The sequence below is a fragment of the Ovis aries genome, chromosome 10, assembly GCF_016772045.2.
Source record: "Ovis aries strain OAR_USU_Benz2616 breed Rambouillet chromosome 10, ARS-UI_Ramb_v3.0, whole genome shotgun sequence".
In the NCBI taxonomy this organism is placed as follows: domain Eukaryota; kingdom Metazoa; phylum Chordata; class Mammalia; order Artiodactyla; family Bovidae; genus Ovis; species Ovis aries.
The window spans coordinates 17,064,162-17,078,034 of record NC_056063.1 but is presented as its reverse complement, the minus strand read 5'-3'; the positions used below and the strand labels follow the sequence as shown (position 1 = coordinate 17,078,034).

The 13,873-nt window shown below is 41.8% G+C and overlaps 1 protein-coding gene across 4 annotated transcripts in view; it reads right to left on the bottom strand.

The window, feature by feature from the left end:
• Positions 1–1,557: 1,557 nt before the first annotated feature.
• LRCH1 (leucine rich repeats and calponin homology domain containing 1) overlaps positions 1,558–13,873 on the bottom strand; it is a 220,934-nt gene continuing 208,618 nt past the window's right edge. For 2 of the 4 annotated variants that reach the window (XM_027973552.2, XM_027973554.2), the window contains one exon: positions 1,558–4,098. In XM_027973552.2, coding sequence (XP_027829353.1) covers positions 3,988–4,098 — 111 coding nt within the window. In that variant the 3' untranslated portion in view covers positions 1,558–3,987. Of the gene's footprint in view, positions 4,099–5,369; positions 12,592–13,873 lie in introns of those variants that run through there. The other 2 variants (XM_027973551.3, XM_027973553.3) reach the window with 1 other exon arrangement.

Here is a 13,873-nt window from a genome sequence, read left to right as displayed (position 1 = left end):
GACTATAAAGAAAGCTGAGTGCCGAAGAATTCATGCTTTCGAACCGTGGTGTTGGAGAAGACTCTTGAGAGTCTGTTGGACTACAAGGAGATCCAACCAGTCCATCCTAAAGGAGATCAGTCCTGAATATTCATTGAAAGGACTGATGCTGAAGCTGAACCTCCAATACTTTGGCCACCTGATGTGGAAAAGCCCCTGATGCTGGGAAAGATTGAAGGTGGGAGGAGACGGGGAAGACAGAGGATGAGATAGCTGGATGGCATCACCAACTCAACAGACATCAGTTTGAGTAAACTCTGGGAGTTGGTGACGGACAGGGAGGCCTGGCGTGCTGACCATGGGGTCGCAAAGAGTTGGACACGACTGAGCGACTGAACTGAAAGTTCAGAAAAACACTGGACTCACAGGAACCACTCCATAAATTCTGGCCATTTAGGTGGCCCGTTAGCATGTGAGTGTGGGAAGTACAGAGAGCTCTTTAGAGGGGAATCCTGCCTTACCCACAGCCAATGGGACCTGATCTCTGCTAGCTGACCTCCAGTGGAAGACAGAAGATTAGATAATTAGTCCCACTGGTGTCATTGCTGCCCTAATCTCACCCCAGAAGAAACCAGGAAGTGCTCAGATACAGCAGGTGACTAGAATTCAGTCTCTGGGACAGTCCCCAGCTGCGGTCAGTGCCGTGTGGCTGAACTGCATGGGTGACCCTAATGCAAACATGCCCTGCCAGGCTCCCCCCAGTGCTCTCGCTTCCATCCTTCCCCTTGTCCTTCACACATTCCCAGTCATTCCAGTCAACTTACAATGCAAAGCACCTGCAAAGCACTGGACTCCTGTAATGTGCAGGAGACCAAGACGGCTAAGCTTTGGCTACAGTCGCAGCACTTCCAGTCAAGAGCCTCACAGGCCGGGCATAGCTCTTCCTGACTCGGTAGGTACGGTCCCAGTCATCCCTGCTCAGGCTGGGGTCTCGGCTCTTGTGTGTGGGTTGGGGCAAGAAAGCAGAAATGATCTGTCCCCGTTTTCCCTTGAATCCCTCAAAACAGCTGCTCTTCTCCCAGAGGCAGGCTGAACGTGTGGGGGAAATGGTAACACCGACCTGGACTCACGGGAGGTGTAATCAGGAAGCCACTGCGCTCCCTGAGGGTCGGATTCCTCAGTAGACAGTTGGGAGGGAGGACCAGACCCCAGGATTTCACAGCAAGCACCACAGAACCTTCAGATTTCCTCAAGGACACTTCTGGGGCCACTAGCCAAGGGGCAAGTGGAGAGGGCTGATGTACACATGGACCCCAACTGCCCTCCCTCACCAACCCCTCCCAATCATAGCAACTCCGCTTTTGAGTGCTGTACGTTCTGCGGGTTCCGGGGGAGATCTTAGTTTAAATAAAAACTGTCCTATCCTATATATGCATATTATATTTATATTTCACAATACATAACATAAAAACATATAAATACACTAGATGATTGCTACAATCTGTTTCATCAGTGACACTCTACGTATGACTTTTTTTTTTCTGTATCTGATGGGTAAGTCAATCAGAAGATGGTCTGTACAGATTCAAAGTTTTAATGGCTGTTAAATCATAAAAGGAAGGATATTTGCACTGCGCATATTCTGTCTACTTAGGGCACTGTCAGCCGGCCATGCACATCTTATTGCACATATAAGCAATGGACAAAGATCTTGAAGACATCTCAGCCACACAAAGGATTCCATTTTGAAGAAAAAAAAAAAAGCATTTTACAAAATATTGAAGTCATTCATATTACACAGCCAACTGCAAGAAAATACTGAAAATTAGTATCAAAAGAAATATTTTAATTCTGAAAAAAAATCTTTCAAAACAAGGATTACAGAGTTTCATATTGCCATATATACATGTTAAAAAAAATTTCAGGACCCTGCATTCTCAATGCCCATCAAGGTGCAGTCATCTGAATTCCTATTTCTATCATCAACCTTTGACTGTGGCTAACACTGAATACGCTCTTTGTTCCAAGTGTTTTTTTTTTTTACATCATTACACTATTTGACAAAACAGGTATTTGTGCAGTACAGGAAAACATTAAAATATCTTTTCAATTAGGTTAAAGTGCACAGTACATTTGATAGGAAGTAACCGCTAGCTGCCAATCCAAACGACTGTTTTCAGCGTCCCCTTCCCACTTGCCCAGACGGGAGGGCAGCCCTGGCATTGGCTGATGTAAGTCTGTGTTCAACGCATACTGTCCTCCTGGTCTCTTTGTGTTCACATCTGTCTTACAACTTGTGGCTGCTGCTGCTCTAAAAACTCAACAATGGCTTTTGACAGAGGCAAAGATGCAGTCAGCATTCACAAGACTTGGAAAGACAAATTCCTGGGAAATCTGTACCTGCAGGGTGAGCGCACACGCTTGTAACTGCCTAAAATAGGCTGTGTGTCTGTGAAGTCTTACATGACTCCCTCAGACCAACACGGATCCCTCTCCTTCGCTGGGTTTTCTCAAGTCATTGTTTTGTTTGAACCTGCTCCCTCCTGGGCCCTTCAGGCTCACAAATACTACTTACTTCACCTTCTCCTGTGCCCACCTTGGTGCCGCATCCATCTGCCCCACCAATTCACAGACTCACTTCTGTGGTTTCACACCAGACATCATGAGTCTTACAGTGTTTTATGGGCTACTCTGAAAGCCACCAGCTAAGCTGCAATAAAATAAGCACATCTACATCTCAGAATTGTTGCCTCTTTTAAAACGGGCAGCTGTAGAAAGCGCTGGTTTCCTGACCTAGGTCCTCTGTATCTCAAGTTATTTCTTGATCACTTTTCAACGAAGCTGCCCTTAAAAAACTTTTTGGTTACAGAATCATCTTTTCCTCCTCTCCACTCTCCTACACCACTTTCTTATTACCTACCTTTGGTGCTAGACTTTTCCCCAGGTTACAGTGCAAAATTACACAACAAGACACATGGCCAACACTCGTTACTTCTTTGTGTTAAAACGTGAATGTTTTGTGCATAGCAAAATAAGTATGAACCCAAAAAAAAAGAATTGTTCACATTTTTATATTCAAGTTTAATATGTCTTTTTTTCCATCACAGCTATTTACAAATAACTTTGGGGTGCTCTCTTGATTTCAGTCAGTTCATTATATCAAGGGACAACAGGGCTGCTGGAATGTAGGAAGCTGGATGGAATGCAGAAATATAAATAAGACCAATGTTCCATAAACCAAAGTGTAAATAATGGCTCCCCAGAAAACAGTTCTTGTCACAGAAGCACCTGCTTTTTTTGCTTAATTTTTTTTTTTTGAGTCATATACATCAGAAAACATGACTATGGAGACCTAGAGCTACTTGCACACCAAAGAGGATAGAAAATAACTCAATATTTATAATATTAAAATAAAGTGTTTAACCACAAAAAAGCAGTAATAAAATAGTTTCCTAGTTTACAATTTGCATCCAAAGGATGAATAACAACTCACTAATAAATAATATTTATATAAATATTTTGTATGTCGAAAATAGTTTTGTTTTTTTTTTTTAAAGGCAATGGTCTCAAGAAACTTCTTGAAAAATTTGGTGGCGAAAAACCTGATTGAGTTTCATTCCCTCCACCCCCCCTCCCCTACGAAATACACAATGTGTTTGGTTTTAATAGAAACGAATGCCTCTTGCTGCAAAACGGTCGTGCTTGGTGTCTTGGTAATGGCTGTGGGTGAGCATGGAAGGGATGATGGAGGCTGAAGAAGGCATTGATGTGCTGCTCTGTTCTTCACAACCAGCTCCCTCATGGGTTTTAGGTAATTAATTACCTGTCTCACCTTAATGTTGGAGTCAGTTACGAAAGGTAGGAAATCTTCTCTCATGTTCTTCTGTCGATTCAACTCGAGGTGCGGAACTGACGAGCAGGGAGGGGGAGGGTGGGGGGGGACAGGTGCTGAGAGCAGAGTCCAGGGTCTCTGACCAGACAAGCGGGACCCAAAGGAGAGAGTTGTTCTCATGTGAACAGAGCCTTCGTTACAGTTACGTCTAGCAATGCTTGAACAGTAATGCCCACTTTGACCAGGCCTTTCTCTTCAAGGATGTGATGGGGTAGACACAGTTTTTCCTAAAAGGAAGAAGAACAAAGCATTGATTTTTAGATGACTGGAATCTCATGATAAAACCTCGAGACACCACTGATAGGAGTTAAGTCGAGCTCTGTCGTCTGCCTATTTGATCACCTCAGATTGCTCTCTCCCTAGCTTCCAACCCATTACAAAGACCGTTTCTGTGTTGGCAAAGAAAACAATGATTTTTTTCCACAAGTGAGGGTTGCTCTAGAAAGACTTCCAGGCATCCTGAAATGTGCAAAAGATCTAAACATTAAAAAAAAAATCCTTGACACTAATTAACTGAGCTATATACAGTTGGAAACCACCCACCAGAAACATATTAGCTTATACTCTTACAAAGCAAAGTTGCAGACAGCCTCTCACACATTTTAAGGGAACCTGAATACTCATTTATACAGACCACACAAGGTTCTACTGACCATAAACCTTTACAAACCTTTTTTTAAACCGGCGATTAATCTTGAGTTAGTTCATTTTATTTCCCATGATCTCTGGAATGGAGGCATCCTTTCTCACAGTTTGCCAACAGCCTTATAAATAAGTAATTTTAACCACAGCCTTTAATAGCCTCCCTTTTAAGACTCTTTTATAAAACTGTCAGAGACACAAATGTCCTGCTACTTTCTCGTGCTGTATTTTTGTTCTTGGGAAATGTCCAGCACATCCTACTCAAGGAAGATAATCAAGGCGACTCACTCCCTGTGTGTAGCACCCTGCATGCTCAACTGACGGTTTACAAAAGAGCAAAGACAAAATACTTTTACACTTCTGTCGTTTGACCCTGGGCTAATACCATACAAGGGAATCTCCTTCCAGAGACTGTCTGCCTGACGGAGAAATGACTCCACAGCAAACACTCCCTCTCATGTATCCGAAGATGGTGTGCTCTCCACAGTCCAGTAACCACTTTTTTTTCCAAACTGGAGTATCATTGCATTACAATGTTGTATTAATTTCTGCTGTACAACAGAGTGAATCTGCCATATGTCTGTGTATATAGCCCCTTCCTCCCACCCTTCTAGGTCATCACAGAGCACCAAGCTGAGCTCCTGGTGCTGTACGGCAGACTCGCACTCGCTATTTCACACATGGTAGTGTTTATATGTCAACCCTAATCTCCCAGTTCATCCCACCCTTCCCTTCCACGCAGTGTCCATGTCCCTTCTCCCTGCCTACGTCTCTATTCCTGCCCTGCAATTAATAGGTCCATCGGGACCACTCTTCTGTACTTCACATATATGCGTTAATATATGTGTATTATTGGTTTATTTTTTCCTTTCTCAGTGGCCATTGTTTTTAAGAAGAGTTGAAATGAAAGCTGCATTAAGTCCCAGGTGGTGGACACAGTGTTTAACTTGAAGCCAACTGGGGTCACCGCTCAGAACTGCTTCCTTTCACGTGACTTTTCCTGGAGGAACCAGATCTTCCTGTTGCCTCAATGCAGGAATCTCCGTTAAGTTATCCCAAGTACAGGCATTCTGCTCTTACAAAGATCTTTAAAAGACACATGCAAGAACCTGTTCCACAACCTCGAAATGTCTGTAGATTCTAATCTCGCAGTCTTAGCATCCCCCATCCCTCTCACTTCCCCAACTTACAGTAAACTTCAGAGTGTCTCAAACTCTGACTCCGGGCTTTAAGTAATGGCTATTTGTCGATATAAAACAGCTGATTCTTTAAAACACAATTTGAACAGTTATTTCAAGCGGCTGGTGTGCATCAAATAGGATTATCTTGTCATCAATGTTGTGTTTGGTAGAGAGGCAAGCTTATGCTGCTCGCCAACTTAGTAGCCAAATGTCAACTTGAGAAAGAATAGGAGGTTCTGTCGAAGTTATGACCTGGGCCCTAGGCCACAGTGGATTGCTCCTTGCGCCACAGCCTGAGGTCAGTGTGTGCCCAACACCTGTTTGCCATGGCTTGTGAATCTCATTTCATTGCTAAGACTAATACCACAGGGACAGGAATGTATTTTCCTTATTCTTACGGTTTCCACAGAATCCAAGTAGGAAATTATAAATGCCTACTAATTATGGTTAAGCTCCTGGTGCAAGGAATTCCTTGGGAAAAAAAGAAATCTTCACTTTATACCAGATGCCAAGAACAATTTGAGATGAATTGAAGAGTTAAAAAAAAAAATCCCCAAACACTCCTTCCAATCAAATATAGGTATGTATTTAATATTTTCTCTGAAAAGCAGATGGGGATGAAAATGTGATATCCAAATCACAAAAGATAAAAACAACTGATCACCTGAAAGTGTAAAGCTCCTGTGTATCTAAAAACAAACACTCAATTAAAAGATAAACAAACTACAAAAATCAGCTGTATCAAATTACAAAGGGATTATATTGGCACATAAGCTCAACAAATCATTGCAAAAAAACACTAAGAAATCAATAGAGCACTGAGGAAGGAACATGAATAGAAGTTTCAAAACAAGGGATTTACCCAAGGCATTTTGAACAAGATATTCTGCATCTTATCCTCAGTGTTCACCTATGTTTAGCAGCAAATATTCTTGAATTCTACAACTAATAGTTGGATAAAGCCTAACCTCTGTGAGCAACATGGCTTCAACAGGGCTGTCCTGAGTCCTGCCTGAGCTGTATGTCTCCATCAGTGACTGCCCAGTCCCACTGATGAGTGATGGCTCCAGTGTCTGCAGAGTTGAGTTTCCAAGATAGAAGTCATGCTTGGGAAGGGCTGGGGCTCCAGGGAAACAGGATGGGAAGATATGAGGCCTTGGCTGCCTGCTGACAGGACACTGGAGTTGTCACACACCAAGTGAGCTCAAAGTCCTCCCACAGAGTTCAAGATTCTCCCTCCCACCCTTGCAGCTGGTGACAAGGAGCAAACAGAAGATACAAAAGGTACCCCTTGCATCCTTTCTGGCTTTCTCTTTTCATTTAGACTTCCTAAGAATCCCTGAGGTGCCCTCCGATTACATTATGGGGTTGGAGGTACCCAGGAAGACAAGCATCAGATCATAGAAACCTCATAAAAACAATCAGAAGTTGTAGTTATTCTATTACGGGACTAGGAGGATATCTCTGATGCGAATTATAACCTGAGGTGCTGGTTGACAGGACGAGTCTGCCAGAAATGCGGAGGCGCTTCAAGGGTGGCCAGAAGGCCATTTCGGTCACACTAGTCCTATCACTGCATATCCCACAGGGAGGGAATCCCTGTAGACGTTGTGATGGGAAGGAACTGCTGTGAATTTATAGCTGGATGGGAAATGATTTCACCTTAACCTGTGTAATAAACTTAAGAGAGAGAGGTGAACATTTACACTGGGTTTAAGTGCACAAAAATCTCCTTGTTAGAGGAGATGAGCGGCTTCCATTGAGAATGTAGTAGCAGACTGCTCTCCTTTGCTGTTTCTTTTCAAAGCACAGAGCAGAATCAGAAAGTAGTATCCTGCATGCAAATACTCTGAAGAACTCATCCTTGTCCTCTGCATTGTTTGTCCAACAGTGAAACAATTATTCACTCTTATCCCTTCACCCATCCCTTTTCTGAGCCACAAGTAGGGCTGAGAAAGGCAGGTGAGCCATAAAGATTCAACTCCAACTCTGCAAGACTTCTGGGGTACCTCCTATAGGTCTGGTCCCAATGCTATAGATTTACGTTACTTTTTTACTTTCCTCTTTTTGACAGCTCTGTGAGGTATTGGGTTTTTCTGTAACAGCATATGGAAAAATCTGAATGAACTTTTTGGCCAATCCAATAAACAGAATATTCTGCTTTACAGAGGAGAAAACGGAGATGTAGAGAGCTTAACTTCGCTACAGTCACACAGTAGGCAAAGTAGGATTTGAACTCGTGTCTCATCTTACATCAGCGGCCCCTTCCACGACATCATGTTGCTTCCCCCAAGGTCCTTGGCTGAGAAATGAGTATGTTCCGTCTGTGTCCAGGAGACAGGAAATGGCCCCTGGCTCCTTGGAGTTCTCTCTAGGTAAGTCGCACCAAATTCAGCATCAGGTGGGCATGAGAGAACACTCAACACAGGAAAGGCATTAACTCTGCTGGTTAGCTCACTTAGTTTCCTTTGTAGTGAGTAACAGACGTCTTGTTCTTGCAGAAAATGCCTCGTGGGAGTAGGCGGATCGCTGTCCCTACCTGGCTCTCCTCTTTCTCTAGTTTCTTATGCTCCCCAAGAAGCACGTTGCCTCCTGCCAGGCCACCCACTAGAGAAAATGAAGTCACCCAGGCAGCACATTTCATGTGGTTCAGTCTGTTGCTAAAACGTAAAGTCTTGGCACTAAATGATTGAACCTTGAAACTGTCTGCGTGGGTAAGAGAACCTCAGTTCCTGCTCTGCCACGTGAGAACTCGGAGGGGCTGCTTCCTCCGACGTGAAACACAGATCATGTCAACCGCTTCTAGACCGAGAGAATTTCTTGTCAACTTTTCTTTTGGTTCTCTGTTTTCCAGCCCAGCTACTGTCTAGAATGTTTGTTTTCTATACATATCCACCCCTTCTCTCACGCTTCTAAACCATACCCCCTTCACCTGGCTATTCCTACACATCTTTAAGGCTTCAGTGTAAACTTCATGGTTCTAGAAAGGCTTCAAAGACCGCACACTCTCATCAGGGTCAGTCCCCCTCGTCTGTGTGTTTCACATACAGAATCCTGTACCTGACCTATCACAGAAACTTATCCATTGAATTCCTCTTCAGCTGTCCACTAAGTCCACTATATAGGGCCCAAAAACCTGTAAGCCAGTCCAGCCCGTGGTCTGTTTTTGTAAATAAATTTTATTGAGACACATTTATGCATCATCTGCGGCAGCTTTCATACTATAGCAGCTGAGCCGGGGAGTCCTAAAGATAGGGTTTAGCCCACAGAGCCTAAAATATTTACTGGCATTTTATAGAAAAAGTTCGCCAACTCCTAGTCTAGAATGTAAGTTTTTTTGAAGACAAAGTCACGTGTCATGGTTACCCTTTTTATTGCCAAGGTGGGGTGCTGTACAATCTTTATTCAATATCTGAAGAGTGAATGAATGAACACAATCACAAACAAAATCCAGAGAAAAAGCCACAGAACGGGATCCTGATAGTCTGAAGGGAAAAAGCAAACATTCTATATATCTGATTATTTATTGAGAACTAATTTCAAAATCTGAAGCCAAATTTTAAAAGCCCACACGCCACGTGGCCCAAAAACCCAAACATAAAACAGAAACAGTATTGCACAAATTCAATACATGTTTTAAAAAACTTAAATCTCCTGAAATAAAATCCCATTAAAATATTTTTTTACCTAATCCAGAACCATTTTCAAAATCATAAAATTTTAATTTACTGTCCATTACATTTACCCTGTAGGTAAAACATCCTTTCTCCTTATAATAGAGACCAGCATGGAATTGAGAGACATAACCCTGGCCACCATACACTAAATTTAATTTCTTACTCACAAATAATTGGCCTTTATTTGTGAGTGCCTTTACTTATCTACTCAGTGATGAAAATCCTACTCAGCGGTTTTGTTTTTGAGTTCTGTGGGGCCCTTTCATCAGCACCGTTTTTAAGTGTTTCTTCCCAAGGGCAATGAGCTACCTAGGAACCACAAATCCGTAAGTAGGACGAACTAACAGAACTCACTTAGTGTCACAGATTTTGGAAATCCTGACACTGAGTGGCAAGTTGCCACCGACTGGAAGAACTGGAGAAAGAGAAGTTCCTATTTCAAATAGATCTATTTCAAATAGATCTATTTCAAAAGAATGTGTAAATAAATACTTGATCGTTTTTATCAGGTATTGGAAGGAAATAACTAAAAAAAAACAAGTCCTTCTTGTGAAAGGAAGATTTAGTATGCACATCTAAATCACAACAAAATCCCCAACCACCTCTCAGATAACAAGTGGGTTGACTAAGTATCCCTAGTTATATGGCAGTGGCAGGCACCATGCTAGCACGTGAGCTGGTGCGTGGGTACCTGGGGGAAGAACCATGGGGAGGTTTAATAATATTCTGAATAGAAATGAACAGTAATGGGCAAGAGAGTTCATTCCAAGTTTTGCCTAGAGGGCTAAATTAATTGTGTTCTGCTTGTTACCAGACTATTTGATGAAAAAAAAAAAAATACCATCCAACAGATCCCCAGAGGAGCAGCACATTAGGGTACAGATGCATTAAGGACACAAGAAATTAAAGTGCCTCCAAAAAACTACTTCAGAAGCCAGAACTGAAAAAGGAACGCAGCCAAAGAATGATGTCAGGTCAGCGTCGAAAATTAAATCTGCTCTCATGGGATTGTGCTAGGTTTTATTGACAGAATTTTATTTCAGGTGGCCACCCAGTAAGTCATCTCTCTTCTTCCTCTGTGCCCCCACCCAAATCAAGAAGAAAAAAACCAAAGAGCTATGACCGTGGAAGGGAAGTCTCAACGCACTGCAGAGCTGGACATTAAGTGCTGAGTGTAACTCTGGGGGTGCACAAATTAATGTATTGATGGGCTGATTAAAAACTTGGATTTATCACCCAAAATGTGTTTATTAACAACTTATGGCTCATGGTGCTCGTTAGACATTGTACAAAGGGATTTTATTGTGTTACAAGTTAATGAGTACAAGACAGCACCAAAGGCAATTCAGTACATCTGCAGGTTACTTATTACACAACCGATGTGAATTAGACAACTTCCACACACCCCGTATTTCACCAATCAACACAAAATCAGGAGGGAAAGGCTCAGTTAACTCAAGATATTACCATGTAAAGACTGTCTCCTGTTAGAAAATCTGATCTGACTTACCAACAAAGCATCTTCATAAAATATATTCTTCTAACTATGTAAGTTTTCCACATTCTCAAGTTCCCCTAGATTCATGGAAATGTTCAGAAAAATAAAATTATCTTCTTAGTAGCCATCTATAAATACTGCTTCTATCTGAGTAGATTAAGAAATTTATCTTGAGGAAGTGAACTCCATTCTCCCCCTCCACCCAACCTAAGAAAAGATATTTGGCAGCCGGACGTAAATTGAAGCACTGGGGAGTCTGTCTTCACCTTGGAGCAGGGCCTTCTCGTGTTATAAAATGACATCCCCAAACCAGGAATATCTTGGTCTAGATAAGATCACAATGTCCTTTTCTTTAATTACAAACTGATAACATTCTTCTGAAAGCACATATAATAATTAACATATAATCTAAGTTTATTAAATATAGAAGTAGCTTGCTAATGTCACTGGAAACCAAAGGTTAAATGGAAATTTCAAGTCACTGGAGAAACTACATTCTTCTAAAATAAAAGCAATCTCATTGGCTCCTACCATAGTAACCCAAGCCCCAGGACCAAGAATATTCCATGACTCATGGCTTTATTTGGAAATAAATACTGTCAAATCCATCACATTCTAGACTTGAAGTTACGATGTGATGTAGCAAAAAAAAAAAAAAAAAAGGCAAAATGACCCATTATATTATTTAAAAATAGAAATCCCTTCTGGAAAATCCTTTCTAAGAGCCTCAGAGGAGACCAAACAAGGAATAAGTAAAAATATACAGAAAGTGTGGTGTGCAGTGGATCCTCCAGGGGGCACTCCGACAGTGTGAGCCCCCTTCTCCCCATCGACCCTTCGGCACAGCTCTCATGCAGCAGGGCAGAGGGACTCTCTCAGGGTGGAAGTGGACGGTCACCCTCCCTGATGCCCTTCACAGCTCCCGCTGCAGGAAGCAGGGAGGAAGCCAAGTGGACAGCCAGCAAAGCAGTCATTTTCCAGATGGTAATTTTCAACTTGGTCAACAGTGGTTATTATTAAAGATTTTTATAGACCAAATTGGACCCCAAATGCTTGCTTTCTGTCTTCTTAGCAAGGCAGCCCCTCTACAGCTCAACTGCCCAATCCCGAATTAGGATTCAGCTTCAATACTGACCCAATGGGAAGATTTTCATATGCTAAATCCCCTTTGCTCCTGTTCTGGAAACTTCTGCTCTACCCAGGGCAGCAAAGCCCACTGGGAGAGAGAAGAGGCCCTGCATAGCACTGCTGCTGGCACTACATGCACAAGGAAACACGAGGTGTGGGTACACCGAGTCCTCACTGTCTCTCAGCAAGTGAAATTATTTAATGGGAACCGCAGTCTATAAAGTTTGTGCTTCTGGAAAATCTGATGTATAAACGTTCAGCTTCAAAACTTGAGATTACTGAAGAGATGACAGGGATGGAAGTTTGCAAGGCCAAGGCTCAGAGGGAGGAAGGACCCTGTCACAGAGCAGGGGACAGACCAGAGCGTAAGGATGCAACATGCAGGCGTTACGGAGGCAGAGCATTCCAGCGGTAAGTGATATAGATCAGTACTATAAAGAGAATATGGACAAGACAGAAGCTTATAAGGTCCCTGGAGCGGAGGGCAGAAGTTGGTTGTGGGGGTTTCTCCCCAAGTGCCAGCAGAGTGTCAACAGTCTTTCGAATGTGACGAAAATCCAACTGCAGGATGTCATACGGAGAGCAGAGGTCAGCCTATTCCGAGGGCAGCCATCAGAACAGAAAGAGACAGTGAATACAATTAAAAATACACAGAACAATGGCTGGAAAGAAGCACACATTTTTATTTAACTAGCAAATGGCAAGAGTAACCCCTTATTTCAAGCAGGTAAAAACCATTTCACCAAAGTTTTTTTTTTTTTTTTTTTTAATTACAAAAGAAAAGCAGTATACCCGAGGACTTCTATGCGAATAGGACAAAGAAATTCTTTAACCCCAATCTTGCTAATGAGGAATAGAATGTTCTGTAATTTATATGTCATTCTGGTATTCACAGAGTTGTAATATTCAAGTGTTCTCATAAGTTAACAATGGCATTAAAATAAGAGCTTTTCACCTGGGACACATTTAGGCCTTCACCTTACTAAAGGGAAAAATATAAACTTTAAAATTTAAGCCCTTTCTTCACCATTCTCTTAATGCATTTTTTATCCTAGTCTATGAAGACTGAATATAAAGTATTTCTCTCTGAAAGGTAATGAATGCACCTAATTTGTTTTTCTTTTAGAATTACTGATAAACTCTGGGCATTGCTAGTTCTAATTATATCCCTACATGTGCCCCAAAAGTACATTAAATTTCACATTTTTGCTACTGACATAAACCAAAAGTCTAGCAGAGCTTCTTAGATCTGCAGTTAAATAATAGTACATTCCTGCTTAGCATTATTATATAAATTTCTTCACCACTAAACAGGTATGGTTGGGGCACAAACCTTCAGGTTTTGTCTACGTGACAGTCACCATGCAAGGAGGCAGAACTCTTCCTTTCTCAACTAAATGCAAAAATTAGGTGCTGAGTCTTGAGTTGACCTCTGGATGCCTACTGCTCTCAAGAAAAAAAAAATGGTTTTCTGATACCCTGAATTCCTGACTACAGTTTCAACTTAAAAATTATAATTGATATGTTGGTATGAAACCAAAGTTCTGGTTTTGTTTCCAAACTGAAAAAGAAAATATTTGAAAATATTTGTAATATATTTCATAAATGCAGCTTTATGTCCAAATTAGGCAAAGCATTTAAATATATATATATAATATATATTTTATGATATACTTTGCAACGACATTGCCCTCTGTTTTAGCATCACTGCTAAGCAGAGGCAAATCACAGAGCAACTGAAAGATGATTCTAAAAGACTATGTCTTTCTCATATATTCTGAAGTTAGCTTGATGCCCCCTGATAAGGAGGCAAACTCAGTGTAAATGGGTTGAATAAGATTATAAGCCTCCCAATCTTAATTTATGAAGGTAGAGA